The following is an 18,829-nucleotide window of genomic DNA, read 5'->3' as shown; positions in this document are numbered from 1 at the left end:
TATGCGGATGACACTCTACTTTCCTCCTTCAGATACCCAGGTGGCCATACACACATATCTCTGCGTGCCTGGCAGATGTCGGTCCACCACCTCAAGCTCAACAAGACGAAGCTGCTTCTCCTCCCGGGGAAGGCCTGCCCGCTCCAAGACGTTTCCATCATGGTTGACAACTCCACGGTGTCCCACTCCTAGAGTGCAAAGAACCTTGGCGTGACCCTGGACAATACCCTATCGTTCTCTACTAACATCAAAGCAGTGACTCTCTCTTGCAGGTTCATGTACTACAACATCCGTAAAGTACGACCCTACCTCACATGAAGCGGCACAGGTCCTAATCCAGGCACTTGTCATCTCTCGTCTGAACTACAGCAATTCGATGTTGGCTGGGCTGCCCACTTGTGCCATTTAACCTTTGCAACTTCTCCAGAATGCTGCAGCCCGCCTGGTAACACCTTCCCAAGTTCTACCATGTCATCTCTCTCCTCCACACACTCCACTGGCTTCCAGTCGAAGCTCGCATCCACAACAAGACCATGGTATTTGCCTACAGAGCAGCAAGAGGAACTGCCCCTCCCTACCTTCAGGCTCTGCTCAAACCCTACACCCCAATCGGAGTATGCCGTTCTGTCACCTCTGATCTCCAGGCCCTCCCACAGGACAGCAGCTCCTGCTCAGCCCAGTCCAAGCTCTCTCCTGTCCTGGCACCTCAATGGTGGAACCAGTTTCCCCCTGAAGCTAGGACAGGTCCCTGCACATCTTCCAAAAATTGAAACCCTACCTCTTCAAAGAGTATCCTACATAATCCCATAGAACACACACCTCACCCCCCCCCCCCCCCCCCCAAAAAAAACTACAACCATTAACTAATACTACCACTTTACTTTTTATCCCCCCTTTCTAGCTCGGACTTTGCTGATAACTACTTGAGGAAAAATGTACATACTATGACTGATGTAACCGACCAGCTCAATCTTAAGTCGTTTTTTTACATCTGATAAAAGTAGCGACTCAGACTGAAAATGATATATCAAACACTACAGTTGATAAAATAATGGGAAAGTATTCTGCTTTGAAAGTTAATAAACTTGTAACCCCACTTGGCCCTTGACTGTTTTGGTACACCTACTGGAGAGCTCTTCTTTGTCTACACCCATTCAGCATCATTCACACCCTCTTAAGCCTTAGCCCCACCCATCTCTTTAAGGATTAACATGAGGCCATGTGCTAAACAGAGTGACTACGGTAGTGTACTAAACAACCAAAGATTAAGACTAAAGGCTGGTTGATACTACTTCTAAAATCGACATGAACATTCTATTGCCGTCCATCAAACTTGTCGCTATGAAAAAGTATAAAACACAAAAACGACAGGCTGCATGACATCAGCAGCCTGGTGGTCCAAAACAGCATAACTGTATTTTAACACAAATTAACCCATCCATTTAAAAAGGGAATTTAGTATGTCAATCTAGCAAACCAGGCAACTAAAAGCAACTTCCTAAACAGTGTTCTGGTTTGTTTCTAGCTTGTTAGCTAGATAACTTTAAGTTAGCTGGCTAGCCAGTTCAAATAATGACCATATCATAGCTGACAACGTCTTAACTTCAGCTAATTTGTATTCATTATTACAAGTTAATTACAGAAAATAGCTTACTGTTGTGAGTGTGACAAAATAAAAAGCAGGGCATTCAACCAGAGAATTTTAGAACTTGGCCACCGTGCCATTGGCCTAACGTTATATCCGAATTTGACTTTGGTGCATGTTGTTCTTCACATTACCATCTCTGGTAAACACACACTAGACCAAATAAAAAAAATTGTCATCACATGCACAGGATACAGGTGTAAACAGTACAGTAAAATTGTTACTTGCATAGTGGAGTCTTGTTTAGACATGTAGCTAGCTACAAATGCCATACAAGTTTGTTATTAAGGCACATTAACATTCACCTGTTCCAGAAGGTGTTTCTGCCAAAAAACACATTTTGATCAAAAATAAACTGTTTATGTTCAAATCCCTCTCCTGTGAAGTAGTGACTTGCGACATACACCTAGTTAGCGATCTTAAAATGAATGCACTAACTGTAAGTCCCTCTGAATAAGAGCATATGCTAAATGACTGAAATGTCAGATGTAATTAATATAGCTTAAAGCCATTTACAAACTAGACAAACCAATTTGAAGACAATGCTTTGATTATTGGCTGATCGCTACCAACCCATAGGAAACTCCACCCAGTTGACTACTTTAAAATTGTGGAAGCCCTCAATGGCAATGTCCATGCAGAAACAGGTTATTTCCAAGTAGAGATCTCTATACATCTCTATGGTCGGAACACAGAGACGAAATCTGACAGATCAGGATGAACAGACCAGGAAACACTCCTATTTACAGAAGCCAGAGTTTGTTCTGTTCAGGTCATGTGGTAAGGAAAAACTGAAGGCCCTTGTCTGGACCCACTATTTACAAGACCTTTTGTGTTCATCCCAAATGGGACATTAATCCCTACAGTACATGAATAGTGTGCCATTTGGGATGCAAACTATGATTCAGGGGAAACACTAGCTACACATCAAGGCAAGCCCGAGAGTGATCTGAATTCTCTATTTCCCATTTGTGCCGCTGTTGCACAATAACTATAAATCAGGAGGGCAGACCTTGCACTGCCTAACACGGCTACACAAATACGTTGTACAAGTTCTGCCTATGTGACTGACCTCCGCACTCAGATGAATTACCATATAAAAAAAGCATTTCATAACCCACTGTATGAGGCTGGTGAGGTACAGAGGGGTGGAGAGGTTGAGGGATGGAGCCAGGGAGGAGTCAGTATGTTAGAGCTCATCTGTCACTTTCTCAAAGATAAAAGTTTCCTGATTAATGAGGAATTCCTGATATTCCGACCTTGGGGAAACGAGGAGCTTTCTGGCTTACAAATTGATCTGATCATTAAGATGGATTGGTAGCCATTTTGTGCTGGGACCATATTCATAAACCATCTCAAAGTACTAGTGCTGATCTGGGATCAATTTAGCCTTTTAGATTAAATTGAATAAGACGACATGGACGGGGGGAACCTGATCCTAAATGAGCATTCCTACTCAGACACTATGAATATGGCTCTTATTTCCTATGTTGTGCTGATCACATTGCTTATTGGGACAGTAAGCAGACAGCTGTTGTCTCTAGCTCTATGGACTGTTAAGAACATGATGGTTATGTGGTCGGTTCAGTTCTCTCTAACAGAATAACAGCCCTGTAAGCATATCGGTCTGTTGATGCTCTACAGTCTACGCAATAAAAACATACAGTTTAAGTCAAAAGTTTACATACACCTTAGCCAAATACATTTAAACTCAGTTTCACAATTCCTGACATTTAATCCTAGTAAAAATCCCCTGTCTTAGATCAGTTAGGATCACCACTTTATTTGAAGAATGTGAAATGTCAGAATAATAGTAGAGAGAATGATTTATTTCAGCTTTTATTTCTTTCATCACATTCCCAGTGGGTCAGAAGTTTACATAAACTCAATTAGTATTTGGTAGCATTGCCTTTACATTGTTTAACTTGTGTCAAACGTGTCGGGTAGCCTTCCACAAGCTTCCCACAATAAGTTGGGTGAATTTTGGCCCATTCCTCCTGACAGAGCTGGTGTAACTGAGTCAGGTTTGTAGGCCTCCTTGCTCACACATACTTTTTCAGTTATGCCCACACAGTTTCTATGGGATTGAGGTCAGGGCTTTGTGATGGCCACTCCAATACCTTGACTTTGTTGTCCTTAAGCCATTTTGCCACAACTTTAGAAGTATGCTTGGGGTCATTGTCCATTTTGAAGACCCATTTGCGACCAAGCTTTAACTTCCTGACTGATGTCTTGATGTTGCTTCAATATATCCATATACTTTTCCTTCCTCTTGATGCCATCTATTTTGTGAAGTGCACCAGTCCCTCCTGCAGCAAAGCACCCCCACAACATGATGCTGCCACCCCCGTGCTTCACGGTTGGGATGGTGGTCGTCGGCTTGCAAGCCTCCCCCTTTTTCCTCCAAACATGACGATGGTCATTATGGCCAAACATTTCTATTTTTGTTTCCTCAGACCAGAGGACATTTCTCCAAAAAGTACGATCTTTGTCCCCATGTGCAGTTGCAAACCGTAATCTGGCTTTTTTAATGGCGGTTTTGGATCAGTGGCTTCTTCCTTGCTGAGCGGCCTTTCGGGTTATATCGACATAGGACTCGTTTTACTGTGGATATACAGTGGGGAGAACAAGTATTTGATACACTGCCGATTTTGCAGGTTTTCCTACTTACAAAGCATGTAGAGGTCTGTCATTTTTATCATAGGTACACTTCAACTGTGAGAGACGGAATCTAAAACAAAAATCCAGAAAATCACATTGTATGATTTTTAAGAAATTAATTTGCATTTTATTGCATGACATAAGTATTTGATCACCTACCAACCAGTAAGAATTCCGGCTCTCACAGACCTGTTAGTTTTTCTTTAAGAAGCCCTCCTGTTCTCCACTCATTACCTGTATTAACTGCACCTGTTTGAACTCGTTACCTGTATAAAAGACACCTGTCCACACACTCAATCAAACAGACTCCAACCTCTCCACAATGGCCAAGACCAGAGAGCTGTGTAAGGACATCAGGGATAAATTGTAGACCTGTACAAGGCTGGGATGGGCTACAGGACAATAGCCAAGCAGCTTGGTGAGAAGGCAACAACTGTTGGCACAATTATTAGAAAATGGAAGAAGTTCAAGATGACGGTCAATCACCCTCGGTCTGGGGCTCCATGCAAGATCTCACCTCGTGGGGCATCAATGATCATGAGGAATGTGAGGGATCAGCCCAGAACTACACGGCAGGACCTGGTCAATGACCTGAAGAGAGCTGGGACCACAGTCTCAAAGAAAACCATTAGTAACACACTACGCCGTCATGGATTAAAATCCTGCAGCGCACGCAAGGTCCCCCTGCTCAAGCCAGCGCATGTCCAGGCCCGTCTGAAGTTTGCCAATGACCATCTGGATGATCCAGAGGAGGAGTGGGAGAAGGTCATGTGGTCTGATGAGACAAAAATAGAGCTTTTTGCTCTAAACTCCACTCGCCGTGTTTGGAGGAATAGAAGGATGAGTACAACCCCAAGAACACCATCCCAACCGTGAAGCATGGAGGTGGAAACATCATTCTTTGGGGATGCTTTTCTGCAAAGGGGACAGGACGACTGCACCGTATTGAGGGGAGGATGGACGGGGCCATGTATCGCGAGATCTTGACCAACAACCTCCTTCCCTCAGTAAGAGCATTGAAGATGGGTCGTGGCTGGGTCTTCCAGCATGACAACGACCCGAAACACACAGCCAGGGCAACTAAGGAGTGGCTCCGTAAGAAGCATCTCAAGGTCCTGGAGTGGCCTAGCCAGTCTCCAGACCTGAACCCAATAGAAAATCTTTGGAGGGAGCCGAAAGTCCGTATTGCCCAGCGACAGCCCCGAAACCTGAAGGATCTGGAGAAGGTCTGTATGGAGGAGTGGGCCAAAATCCCTGCTGCAGTGTGTGCAAACCTGGTCAAGAACTACAGGAAACGTATGATCTCTGTAATTGCAAACTAAGGTTTCTGTACCAAATATTCAGTTCTGCTTTTCTGATGTATCAAATACTTATGTCATGCAATAAAATGCAAATTAATTACTTAAAAATCATACAATGTGATTTTCTGGATTTTTGTTTTAGATTCCTTCTCTCACAGTTGAAGTGTACCTATGATAAAAATTACAGACCTCTACATGCTTTGTAAGTAGGAAAACCTGCAAAATTGTCAGTGTATCAAATACTTGTTCTCCCCACTGTAGATACTTTTGTACGCGTTTCCTCCAGCATCTTCACAAGGTCCTTTGCTGTTGTTCTGGGATTGATTTGCACTTTTCGCACCTAAGCACATTCATCTCTAGGAGACAGAACAAGTCTTCTTCCTGAGAGGTATGATGGCTGTGTGGTTCCATGGTGTTTATACTTGCGTACTATTGTTTGTGCAGATGAATGTGGTACCTTTGTGGTACCACAATGTGGTACGTTTGGAAATTGCTCCCAAGGATGAACCAGACTTGTGGAGGTATACCATTTTTTTCTGAGGTCTTTGCTGATTTATTTTGATTTTCCCATGATGTCAAGCAAAGACGCACTGAGTTTGAAGGTAGGCCTTGAAATACATCCACAGGTACACCTCCAATTGACTCAAATGATGTCAATTAGTCTATCAGAAGCTTCTAAAGCCATTGACATAATTTTCAAAGCTGTTTAAAGGCACAGTCAACTTAGTGTATGTAACCTTCTGACCCACTGGAATTGTTATACAGTGAATTATAAGTGAAATAATCTGTCTGTAAACAATTGTTGGAAAAATGACTTGTGTCATACATCCTAACCGACTTGCCAAAACTATAGATTGTTAACAATACATTTGTGGAGTGGTTGAAAAATGAGCTAATGACTCCAACCTAAGTGTATTTAAACTTCCGACTTCAACGCGACATATGGAGCATACAAATATGGCCTAGCTTCTAGTGACAGACACAGAACCAACAAACCCTGGATTTAGACAGCATATCAGAGGGAATATAATTTGCATAAAATGGATATAGGTCTACTGTACCAGCATCTCAAGTGTTTAGCCCAAGGCTAATATAACAGCTCATGTTACAATCCCGACAGAAGACATGAACATGACATCAGGAGTGCTTGGAACATCAGGGCCATGGGTCTAGATCTGGTCTGACAAGCCAAACCTGAACATGGGCTTTAGAAGAGAATAGGGACCCATTTAACACAATGACTACCCTTGTTGTTCAACAGGTAGACAGAACTGTTCAGTGGCATTCCACTGAGGTCTCTGACAATTTTCACAAGACCTTTCAAGCATGCCTTTTAACCAAACACTCCAGCTCAGATAAGGAAATATCAGGTATGTGGTTATGCTGTCTGTATAGCCTTCTGATAAGAGATTAAAAGCTTTTTTGTAAATGTTTCGATAGATCAAATTAGATAGAGAAATATGCATATTTCTCTACCCGTGTCTGTCCTTGTCACACAATCAAATGTATTTATATAGCCCTTCTTACACCAGCTGATATATCAAAGTGCTGTACAGAAACCCAGCCTAAAACCCCAAACAGCAAGCAATGCAGGTGTAGAAGCACGGTGGCTAGGAAAAACTCCCTAGAAAGGCCAAAACCTAGGAAGAAACCTAGAGAGGAACCAGGCTATGAGGGGTGGCCAGTCCTCTTCTGGCTGTGCCGGGTGGAGAGTAAGAGTAAGTAAAATGAGAGTAAGTAAAATATAGGCACCTGTTGGACCTTAGAAAGGGTATGTGTGCAGTGGAAACCACACTTAATTCATAACACTGTAGGTAAAATATAGTTCACAATGAAACAGGGTAGGATGTAGGCTACATCTCTATTGTAGTTCAAAATGAAACAGGGTAGGATGTAGGCTACATCTCTATTGTAGTTCAAAATGAAACAGGGTAGGATGTAGGCTACATCTCTATTGTAGTTCAAAATGAAACAGGGTAGGATGTAGGCTACATCTCTATTGTAGTTCACAATGAAACAGGGTAGGATGTAGGCTACATCTCTATTGTAGTTCACAATGAAACAGGGTAGGATGTAGGCTACATCTCTATTGTAGTTCACAATGAAACAGGGTAGGATGTAGGCTACATCTCTATTGTAGTTCAAAATGAAACAGGGTAGGATGTAGGCTACATCTTTATTGTAGTTCAATGTGTTGACAGCAAGTGGTAGCCCCCTGGTCAGCTCTCCAACCCCATGACAAGGCCTATGAAAATGTCCCACATAAAATGTAATTATGCGAAATTAACCTAAGGGAGATAGAAAAACTTTTCTTAAAGTCCCTTTTACCTTGGTGTTGACACTCAGCCTCTGTAGGGAGAGGTTTCCGTTCTCTGTCGGTGTAAGGGTCGTCTCTCTCGAGGTCCCGTTGCTTTTCGCTGCTTCCCCTGGTAACGGGATGCCCTCCGTGACATACTCTTTACGGCACTTTAAGCTGTGCTTATTTAGTACCTCCGCCGTTTTAGCGTCTACCACGATCAGCTCGAGGCTACCCACTGTGGCTCGTATCCGGGCAACGACCTGCTGGTGGCTCTCGCCCTCCACGCTGTCCCCGTTAACGAACGTCAGTAGGTCCCCGGCGAAGAGACCGGTGGCAGCGGCGGGAGAGTCTGGTTCTACGAGTCGGATAAACTGTCCGGTTTTCCCTTTCTCACCGTGCAGATGAAAGCCGTAGCCATTCAACCCCTTTCCTAAAACACAAAGTCTAGGCCGGAGATTTGACATAATATTGCCGCTGATCAAATACTCCCACAGATAGTCACAACAAATAAATGAAAAGTGAACAACAAACAAGCGAACAGAAATTAGACAGACGGATTAACTCATTCGCACGGCGTGTCACTGTGACAATTCGGGTAAGGTCCTCATAGAAACGTTGAAATTATGTAACTATGCTTGAACTGCACTCAGTCAGGGCTTGCAAGACCCACAAAATAAGTCTTGCATGTGTGTTCAAATCAACTGGGCTTAGTTTTTAAAGTTGACGGTGACGTGTCCTGGTCTGACAGGTGACAAGACCAATCAGTAATCTCCTTTAGGAAAATGCTGTTTTATACGAATGTAGGTTTAAAAATAAATGCCTGAAACTAGAACCAGGGTTCCCCAACTGGCAAGGGTTCCCCAAATTTTCTGAGCAAAACAAAACATGTATTTAATTTAGCAAAATATGTTCCAAAGTATTCCCACGCATAGTAATGAAAGAATTTGCCCTGCAAGTGATTTTATTTGCCCCCCCAAGTTTTCTGAGCAAAAAAAAGTATTTTTTATTTTTATTTTTATTGATGGACATAAAATACTGTAAAAACATCAGCATATCAGCTCCAAGTGATTTTAATTTTTGAAATCTGTTCCAAAGTATTCTCACGCATTATAGAGATACACACGGAGTATAAAAAAAACAATTAAGAGCACCTGCTCTTTCCATGACATAGACTGACTAGGTGAAAGCTATGATCCCTTATTGAGGGGAGGACACAAGTTAAAGAATGATTTTTAAACCTTGAGACATGGATTGTGTATGTGTGCCAATCAGAGAGTGATTGAGCAAGACAACATATTTGAGTGCCTTTGAATAGGGTATGATAGTAAGTGCCATGCGCTCTGGTTTGTGTCAAGAACAGCAAAGCTGCTTGGTTTTTCACACTCAACAATTTCTCATGTGTATAAAGAACGGTCCACCACCCAAAGGACATCCAGACAACTTTTTTTATTTAACTAGGCAATTCAGTTAAGAACAAATTCTTATTTACAATGACGGCTTACCCCGGCCAACGCTGGGCCAATTGTGTGCCGCCCAATCACAGCCAGATGTGATACAGCCTTGATTCGAACCAGGGACTGTAGTGACACCTCTTGCACTGAAATGCAGTGCCTTATACCGCTGTGCCACAACTGTGGCAAGCATTGGAGGCAACATTGGCCAGCATCCCTGTGGAACGCTTTTGACAACTTGTAGAGTCCATGCCCTGACAAATTGAGGCTGTTCTGAGGACAAAAGCAGGGGGGGGGGTTTAACTCAATACTAGGAAGGTGTTCCTAATGTTTGGTATACTCAGTGTATATGTAATCGTATACACAGGTTTGAAGGTTCTTATGGTCAATTTGCAGTCTTCAAATGACTTGCAATTTATTTATTTTATTTAACTAGGCAAGTCAGTTAAGAACAAATTCTTATTTGTTCTAGCCCCCTGACCTTGCGCTCAAGAAAAATAATAAGAAATCATCCCATGGCTGACTCTAGTTGATGATCCCTGCCCTACATACCGGTCTTGACGAGAATGGATAAAAAACTGTACGGGGAGGTTCTCTTCTGCACTGTTCAACCAATCCAGTAAATGTGGAGAAGTTAAAATGGAGTGTTGCCTTGTTAACGGTCATCACTAGTTACCACAGCCACAAAGTCAAACATTTCAATTTTAGTCATTTAGCAGGTGGGATTATTTAAGATACTCTTTGAAGAGGTAGGCCCTCGCCAAGAAACCAGAGGTGGCAGAACGGAGTGCTCAGGTTGGAGTGTAGGGTTTGAGCATAGCCTGAAGAAAGTGAGGGGCAGTTCCTCTTGCCGCTCTGTAGGGAAGTACCATAGAAGCCAGTGGAGTGTGCGGAGGAGCGGGGTGACATGGGAGAACTTGGAAAGGTTGAAGACAAGGCGGGCTGCAGCATTCTGGATAAGTTGCAGGGGTTTGATGGCACAAGCGGGGAGCCCAGCCAACAGCGAGTTGCAGTAGTCCAGACAGGAGATGGCAAGAGCCTGGATTAGGACTTGAGCAGCTTCCTCTGTGAGGTAGGGTCGTACTCTACGGATGTTGTGGCTCATGAACCTACAGGAGCGAGTCATTGCTTTCATGTTTGCAGAGAACGACAGGGTCATGCCAAGGTTCTTTGCACTCTGGGAGGGGGACACCGTGGAGTTGTCACCAGTACCAGATCGGAGCGGCCTGCCAGGTAGGATGCAATCCAAAGTGTGCAGAGCCTGAGATGCCCAGCCCTGAGAGGGTGGAGAGAAGGATCTGATGGCTCACAGTGTCAAAGTCAGCAGATAGATCTAGGAGAATGAAAACAGAGGAGAGAGTCAGCTTTGGCAGTGCAGAGAGCCTCCATGACACAGAGAAGAGCAGTCTCGCTTGAGTGACTCGTCTTGAAGCCTGACTGGTTAGGGTCAAGAAGATCGTTCTGAGAGAGATAGCGAGAGAGTTGGTCAGAGACAGCACGCTCAAGTGTTTTGGAAAGAAAAGAAGGGATACTCGTCTGTAGAGTTGTTGGTTTCTTGAGGAGGGGAGCTACTCTGGCCATTTTGAAGTCAGAGGGGACTCAGCCAGTGGTCAGAGATGAGGGAAGTGAGGTCTTCAGAGATGGTCTGGAGAAGGGAGGTGGTGATGGGGTAGAGTGGGCAGGTTGTTGGGCGGCTGGACCTCACTAATTGCAGGATTTCATCTGGAGAGAGAGGGGAGAAAGAGGTCAAGGCGTAGGGTAGTTTTGTGAGAGTGTGACCAGTAGACCCAATAGGCTGAGTGAATGAGGAGCGGATGTCGTCAACCTTCTTTTCAAAGTGGATGGAGGAGAAGGTGGAAGAGTTTCATCCAAACTGATGAAATTTAGAATGATAGAAAGTGGCTTTAGCAGAAACCCACCTATGTCAACAATTTATCTTCTTAAAAAATGTTCTTAAGATTTTAAACCTAACCCTACCTTATCCACACTGCTGAACTTATGCCTAAACCCTAACCTTAAAATTAAGACCAAAAAGCAAATTTTTCCGATATAGCCAATTTTGACTTTGTGGCTGAGGTAATTAGTGAAAACCCTTGTTAACATTCAAAAAGTGTCTCTCTTTCCATTTCCCCTCAAAACCGGAACATCATGTTGGGGAGGCTAACACTGTCGTTGAGTTTATCAGACAGCCAATGGGCTGCCTTTAAATTCCTCTATGAACAAAAGTTGTCGCCTAGGCTATTACTTATCAAGTAGATTATGGGCTTGCAGACATGTTTTGGTACCTTTACCCAAATCTGTGTCTTGACACAATCCTGTCTCGGCACTCTACAGACAATTCCTTCGACCTCATGGCTTGGTTTTTGCGCTGACATGCAATGTCAACTGTGGAACCTTATATAGACAGGTGTGTGCCTTTCCAAATCATGTCCAATCAATTGAATGTACCACAGGTGGACTCCAGCTCAATTTTGAGTCTCATAGCAAAGGGTCTGAATACTTATGTAAATAAAGTATTTCTGTTTTTTATTTTTAATACATTTGCAAACATTTTTTAAAAAACTGTTTTTGCGTTGTCATTATGTGGTATTGTGTGTAGATTGCTGAGGAATTTGTTTTATTTAATCCATTTTAGAATAAGGCTGTAACATAACAAAATGTGGAAAAAGTGAAGGGGTCTGAATACTTTCCGAAGGCACTGTAAATCAGTCAAGGTTATTTGTATTGTCCCAAAATGTGGTACACATGTTGCAAACCCTGTCAAGACAACATATGCAAGAACATTATTATCGACTTCACGGTGGCATTATAACGGGCATGTTTATACCTCTTGATCTGTTTGACTTAGAGTGATGAAATTTGGCATACATGGTCAGGCATATAAGTCTAGCTAACCCACACAATATCTCAGACGAAGATTGGGTGAATGATGCATCTTGCCATAAAATTCCATCATCTACAAAATTACACTGATGGGCCCAAGGGGGGGTCATAGTAATCCACTGTACGTACATTAGTCACACGCGATATCTCAGACACCACTGGCTCGATTTTGATGAAACTTAGGTGAATAATGCATCTTGCCATAGAGATCCGTAATTTACAAAATTACACTGATTGGCCCAAGGGGGTGCTGTATCATTCGTGTGGGACGACATGTTTACTGTTGCTTTGTTATAATTAATTTAATAGGATCTCTATGATATAGACACTGTCATCGATAGGCTATGGCTATTTATGTGAATGCAAAGCTTCTTCATGATTCCTCATCCATAGACGTAATCCAAACTGATAACACGTTTCTTTGTTCCTGAAAGAATAAAAACTAATCTCATGAAAGTAGGTCAACTATAAAACCCTTCTAAGTTAAATGTAGCACACAATTGTGAATATAAGAACATTACATTCATTGTTTTACATTTGACCATGATGCCTTCAGCCCCTCAGGGAATAACAGAACATAAATTAAAAGACAATGCCCTCTGGCGGTGTGTACCAACGTTGAGCTCTCTCTCTCTCTCTCTCTCTCTCTCTCTCTCTCTCTCTCTCTCTCTCTCTCTCTCTCTCTCTCTCTCTCTCTCTCTCTCTCTCTCTCTCTCTCTCTCTCTCTCTCTCTCTCTCTCTCTCTCTCTCTCTCTCTCTCTCTCTCTCTCTCTTTCTCTCTCTCTCTCTCTCTCTCTCTCGCACGCACGCACACACACACACACACACACACACACACACACACACACACACACACACACACACACACACACACGCAATATTCCCAGTGAAGTGAGAGACAAATACAAAACATTTTAGAAAATATCATTTTTATGCAGCATACATCAAATACAACATTTGGCATTCTCACAAGAAACTACTGACCAGGTAAATAACATATTGTAATATTCTGAGTAAAATACTCAAGTTCATATTCAAATTGGCAACCTGAAATAACTTCAGCAGCATAATATTATGAAATTGTATTATTATATATCTGAAAGCAGGTGTGAGTTATTTGCATGGAAGCATTGTGTTGTTTGATTAACACATCATATGCTTTTGAACGCTGTATTTAAACCCATTTGTTTTTGTGTTCCAGGCAGCTTCTCACAGGAAGTGAATGTTGTCTGGAAGCATGGTGGGTTCCAGGTTGTGCCGGAACGTGTTATGGCTTTGTTTGGTGAGAGCACATTGCTAATTGAGTTTGGTCAAGCTGAAATTGAGCTCTTGTAAAAATGGACGCCTGCCTCCTGGGCTCTATCACTTCCTGGGACCCTTTTTGTTTTGTTTGGTTTGTATATCTGTGGTTGTAACTAGCATGGGTTTTAAAGTTAAAAGTTAAAGAGCATGCTACGAAGTATGGAAAATAATTATGGAATTGAAGTAAGAATTTTAACTGAGAACATGCTTAAACTTTGATCGCAATTTATGTGGAGAAAACCATGCCATAGAAAATAAGTGTTTGAAAACATAATTTTGTTGTCTGCCTCTGCTTCACTCTGCCTGCTCAACCCAGACTTAGAACCCAACACTTTCCACCTTGTGACACATGCATGTCACTGCATTTTAATGATAACACAGTGTCATGGGTCCTAGGGGAAATGTGTTAATCTTGAGACAGCTCTCCCTTGTAAAAGGGGGGAAATGTTTCTATGGCATTTCTGTACTTGTGTAAAAGATAAATGCAAAAACCTCAAAGCCAATTCTCCCATACTCATCCGAAGCTGATTAGTTGATGTACTTCCCTCCCTGTAAGTTCCTTGCTGTGTACTGCTTAGGTGGCACCTCTTCACTCCCCTTGGTTGTACCTGGCAGAGCTGATGCAGATCGGGGGAGTATAGAGTCAGAGGGGAGAGAAAGAGGTATCTGCATCAGAAGTAGCTACAGCAACCAGACTTTTCCTTCTGAGACTCAATGTATTCATGAATCTGGAACGTGGGCTCGTTGGGCTGCTGGCCATGTACTGCCCTGTGCTTCAGCTCCCTGCAGAAGGGAAAGAAAGATGGATGGATGGATGGATGGATGGAGGAAGGGATGGCAGGATGAGCACAAAAAAAGTGAGGGAGACATTTTTTTTATTGTTCACATAGAGTAATTCCATGACGCCAGTGTGGGTGTAGTAAGAGAGTATCTGTGTTGTCACTTACTTTGCCACTGCAATGAAAGCCAGATCAACGTTCACCCCAGTCTTGGCACTTGTCTCCATGAAAGGAACAGAATACTCCTTGGAGAGGAAAACAGATCTATTACATTCAACTTGGGTAAGGATTGGATTGTCAATTTAGAATACTGTGTGCTTAATCCTAAATTGAAATTAGGATCTACATATTGGCGTAACTGTAAATGTTGCACATATCTGTTCTTGGCATCAATGCATGATTTACTTCACAGGGGACCATGCTGCTCACCCTGGCAAGCTTCTCTCCTTCGTCTCTCCTGATCACTCTTTCACTGGCCATGTCCGCCTGTAGGGGGAAAAGAGATTCACACCATTGGAGAAGAGAAAGGCCAAAATATACAAATAGGCCAAATATCTTAGTGTCAACAGAGTAAAACACAATGCACTTTCATTATCTGAACGTCTCATTTCTGTTGAATAACTGGAAAGAATAACCAGCTTGAGTGAGTCAGAGAGTGTGTCCAATCATTTGTGTGTGGTGTTATGTGAGGTAGGGCGAACAGCACACTTCTCCGTTTCTTCCACTACAAAAAGCTTTTCAGGCCTATCCATTTCGTCCATTCCTCTCACCTTGTTGCCCAGCAACATGATGACTACATCCCTCTGTGCATACTCATGAATCTCTGTAAGCCACGCCTACAGAGGGAGAAACAGCCAATCAGAGGACAAGAAGGGAGGTTGCGGGAACACAGCTAATGCTGAGTTCGTAACAAGTGGGAAACCCGAACAATACTACAGTACCTGTAAACTGGGAGCAACGAGTATTGCTTTAGGGTTGAGTTCGTGGCCAACTACATTGCAGACGCATGCCAGATCTTACCACGCATGGATAGGTACAGTGTATTCAGATCCCTTGATCTTTTCAACATTTTGTTACGTTACAGCCTTATTCTAAAATGGATTAAATAAACGTTTGTCCTCATCAATCTACACACAATACCACATAATGACAAAGCGAAAACATGTTTTTTGAAATATTTGCTCATGTATTAAAAAAACAAAACAGAAATACCTTATTTACATAATTATTCAGACTCTTTGCTATGAGACTCGAAATTGACCTCAGGTGCATCCTGTTTCCAATGATCATCCTTGAGATGTTTCTACAACTTGATTGGAGTCCACCTGTGGTAAATTCAATTGATTGGACATGATTTGGAGAGGCACACACCTGTCTATATAAGGTCCCACAGTTGACAGCGCATGTCAGAGCAAAAACCAAGCCATGAGGTCGAAGGTGTCACTGCCCTGGTGCATTGGGATACTTTTTAGACCAGAGGAAAGAGTGCCTCCTACTGGCCCTCCAACACCACTTCCAGCAGCATCTGGTCTCCCATCCAAGGACTGACCAGGACCAACCTTGCTTAGCTTCAGAAGCAAGCCAGTAGTGGTATGCAGGGTGGTATGGTGGTGGCAGCATCATGCTGTGGGGATGTTTTTCAGTGGCAGGGACTGTGAGACTAGTCAGGATTGAGGGAAAGATGAATGGAGCAAAGTACAGAGAGATCCTTGATGAAAACCTGCTCCAGAGCACTCAGGACCTCAGACTGGGGAAAAGCTTCACCTTCCAACAGGACAACGACCCTAAGCACACAGACAAGACAACGTAGGAGTGGCTTCGGGACAAGTCTCTGAATGTCCTTGAGCAGCCCAGCCTGAGCACAGACTTGATCGGATTGGAGAGACCTAAAAATAGCTGTGCAGCGACGCTCCCCATGCAACCTGACAGAGCTTGAGAGGATCTGCAGAGAAGAATGGGAGAAACTCCCCAAATACAGGTGTACCAAGCTTGTACCGTCATACCCAAAAATACTCTACGCTGTAATCGCTGCCAAAGGTGCTTCAACAAAGTACTGAGTAAAGGTTCTGAATACTTATGTAAATTTGATAGTTACGTTTTTTTACAATAACACACACATTATTGTTCATGTCAACACTTTATGGTATCAGTTTACATTTCAGGCAATATCCTCCTCATAATTGGTATGATTAGTCATTTGTCTTTATAATATTACAATTCTGCAGGGCATCACCAGTTAAAGACATTATAATGGCAGAGGTGTCAGGCAGAGACCAAGACTCACCCGTATGTTGTCAAAGGAGGATTTGCTGGTGATGTCATATAAAAGGAGTAAGGCTGTGAGAAAGAAAGAAAAAACACGAAATGTAGCTCTATGAATAATAGATGAATGTATATGATATAAATAACTAAAGTTATAATCAAGTATCTCCCTATGGCTGAGATCCCTGGCCAGTCTGGCCAGAACCAGATTGATGGCTTGACAAGACTGTTTTACTGTAGGTGTCCCTGTAGAAGGTGTAACAGGGTTCGTTGTGATATCCACTTGACACTGCAGAAATATGTATTCAATGTTTGTGTATTCCTATTGGTTGGTTGAATTTACATATCAATAAGGTATATTGCCATTGGTCATGCTTGCAGATAGGGGGAGATCGTAAATTCTTCTCAGTCTGATATTGACATGCAAGTGATAAAAAGGAAGACCCAGAGTTACCTCTGCTGCAGAGGATAAGTTCATTAGAGTTAACTGCACCTCAGATTGCAGCCAAAATAAATGCTTCAAAGAGTTCAAGTAACAGACAGAACTGTTCAGAGGAGACTGCGTGAATCAAGCCTTCATGGTCGAATTGCTGCAAAGAAACCAATACTAAAGGACACCAATAATAAGAAGAGACTTGCTTGGGCCAAGAAACATGATCAATGGACATTAGACCGGTGGAAATCTGTGTCCAAATGTGAGATGCAGATGCAGCGTAGGTGAACGGATGATCTCCGCATGTGTGGTTCCCCCGTGAAGCATGGAGGAGGAGGTGTGATGGTGTGTTGGTGCTTTGCTGGTGACACTGTGATGATTTATTTAGAATTCAAGGCACACTTAACCAGCATGGCTACCACAGCATTCTGCAGCGATACTCCATCCCATCTGGTTTGCGCTTAGTGGGACAATCATTTGTTTTTCAACAGGACAATGACCCAACACACCTCCAATCTGTGTAGGGGCTATTTGACCAAGAAGGAGAGTGATGGAGTCCTGCATCAGATGACCTGGCCTCCACAATCACCGACCTCAACCCAATTGAGATGGTTTGGGGTGAGATGGACCGCTGAGTGAAGGAAAAGCAGCCAACAAGTGCTCAGAATAATATGTTGGAACTCCTTCAAGACTGTTGGAAAAGCATTCCAGGTGAAGCTGGTTGAGAGAATGCCAAGAGTGTGCAAAGCTGTCATCAAGGCAAAGGGTGGCTACTTTGAAAAATATATTTTGATTGGTTTAACACTTTTTTGGTTACTACATGATTCTATAAGTGTTATTTCATAGTTTTGATGTCTTCACTATTATTCTACAATGTCGAAAATTGTTTAAAAAAAAGGAAACCCTTGAATGAGTAGGCGTGTCCAAACTTTTGATTGGTACTGTATGTGTACCACAGGAGGCTACTGAGGGGAAGGATGGCTCATGATAATGGCTGGAATGGAGCGAATGGAATCAAATGGAGGGAAAGGCATCAAACACGTGGAAACCATGTGTTTGATGTATTTGATACCATTCCACTTATTCCGCTCCAGGCATTAACACGAACCCGTCCTCCCCAATTAAGGTGCCACCAACCTCCTGTGATGTGTACGGTACTTGTTAGATATTGGGGGCATCCTGGGATGTGCTTTTTATGTTATTGCTGTAAGAGCAAGTTCGCTCGCATGATTTAATTGTAATGGTCACATTAACTCCATGCTAATTCACAGTTATTTCCATGCTAACACACAAATCCCAAATCTACAGCCATCAACATACTGTTGTCCTACACATCTAATGTGCTTCCTTTTGTCTACCGTCAGAATAAACACCAACTGGGACCACTGGCTGGGCAGTCCTTTCTTCAAAAACACAACGCAAGAGAGTTAAGAAGTACAGTATGATCACATCTGTTACGTAAGCATGTGTCAAGACTGTTTTACTGGGTCTTCCTGTAGTAGGCATGTGTCAAGACTGTTTTACTGGGTCTTCCTGTAGTAGGCATCTGTCAAGACTGTTTTACTGGGTCTTCCTGTAGTAGGCATGTGTCAAGACTGTTTTACTGGGTCTTCCTGTAGTAGGCATGTGTCAATACTGTTTTACTTGGTCTTCCTGTAGTAGGCATGTGTCAAGACTGTTTTACTGGGTCTTCCTGTAGTAGGCATGTGTCAATACTGTTTTACTTGGTCTTCCTGTAGTAGGCATGTGTCAAGACTGTTTTACTTGGTCTTCCTGTAGTAGGCATGTGTCAAGACTATTTTACTGGGTCTTC

The 18,829-nt window shown here is 42.8% G+C and overlaps 2 protein-coding genes across 4 annotated transcripts in view; both read right to left on the bottom strand.

Moving 5' to 3' along the window:
• Window positions 1-8,672, bottom strand: part of LOC139571187 (Na(+)/H(+) exchange regulatory cofactor NHE-RF1-like) — a 49,350-nt gene extending 40,678 nt beyond the window's left edge. Inside the window, exon 1 of the mRNA XM_071393803.1 lies at window positions 7,936-8,672. Within this exon, the coding sequence (XP_071249904.1) occupies window positions 7,936-8,370 (435 nt within the window). The 5' untranslated portion in view covers window positions 8,371-8,672. The remainder of the gene's footprint in view (window positions 1-7,935) is intronic.
• A 4,480-nt stretch (window positions 8,673-13,152) lies between these two features.
• LOC139571172 (ras-related protein Rab-37-like) overlaps window positions 13,153-18,829 on the bottom strand; it is a 37,459-nt gene continuing 31,782 nt past the window's right edge. The window contains exons 5-9 of one of the 3 annotated variants that reach the window (XM_071393789.1): window positions 16,606-16,658; window positions 15,092-15,157; window positions 14,751-14,807; window positions 14,490-14,566; window positions 13,153-14,159 (exon numbers count right to left, since the gene is read on the bottom strand). In XM_071393789.1, the coding sequence (XP_071249890.1) occupies window positions 14,132-14,159; window positions 14,490-14,566; window positions 14,751-14,807; window positions 15,092-15,157; window positions 16,606-16,658 (281 nt within the window). In that variant the 3' untranslated portion in view covers window positions 13,153-14,131. Of the gene's footprint in view, window positions 14,326-14,489; window positions 14,567-14,750; window positions 14,808-15,091; window positions 15,158-16,605; window positions 16,659-18,829 lie in introns of all 3 variants that reach the window. The other 2 variants (XM_071393787.1, XM_071393788.1) reach the window with 2 other exon arrangements.

Source organism: Salvelinus alpinus, chromosome 3, assembly GCF_045679555.1.
Source record: "Salvelinus alpinus chromosome 3, SLU_Salpinus.1, whole genome shotgun sequence".
NCBI lineage: Eukaryota > Metazoa > Chordata > Actinopteri > Salmoniformes > Salmonidae > Salvelinus > Salvelinus alpinus.
Note: the sequence above shows the minus strand (reverse complement) of the source record. Positions and strands in the feature narration are given on the sequence as shown.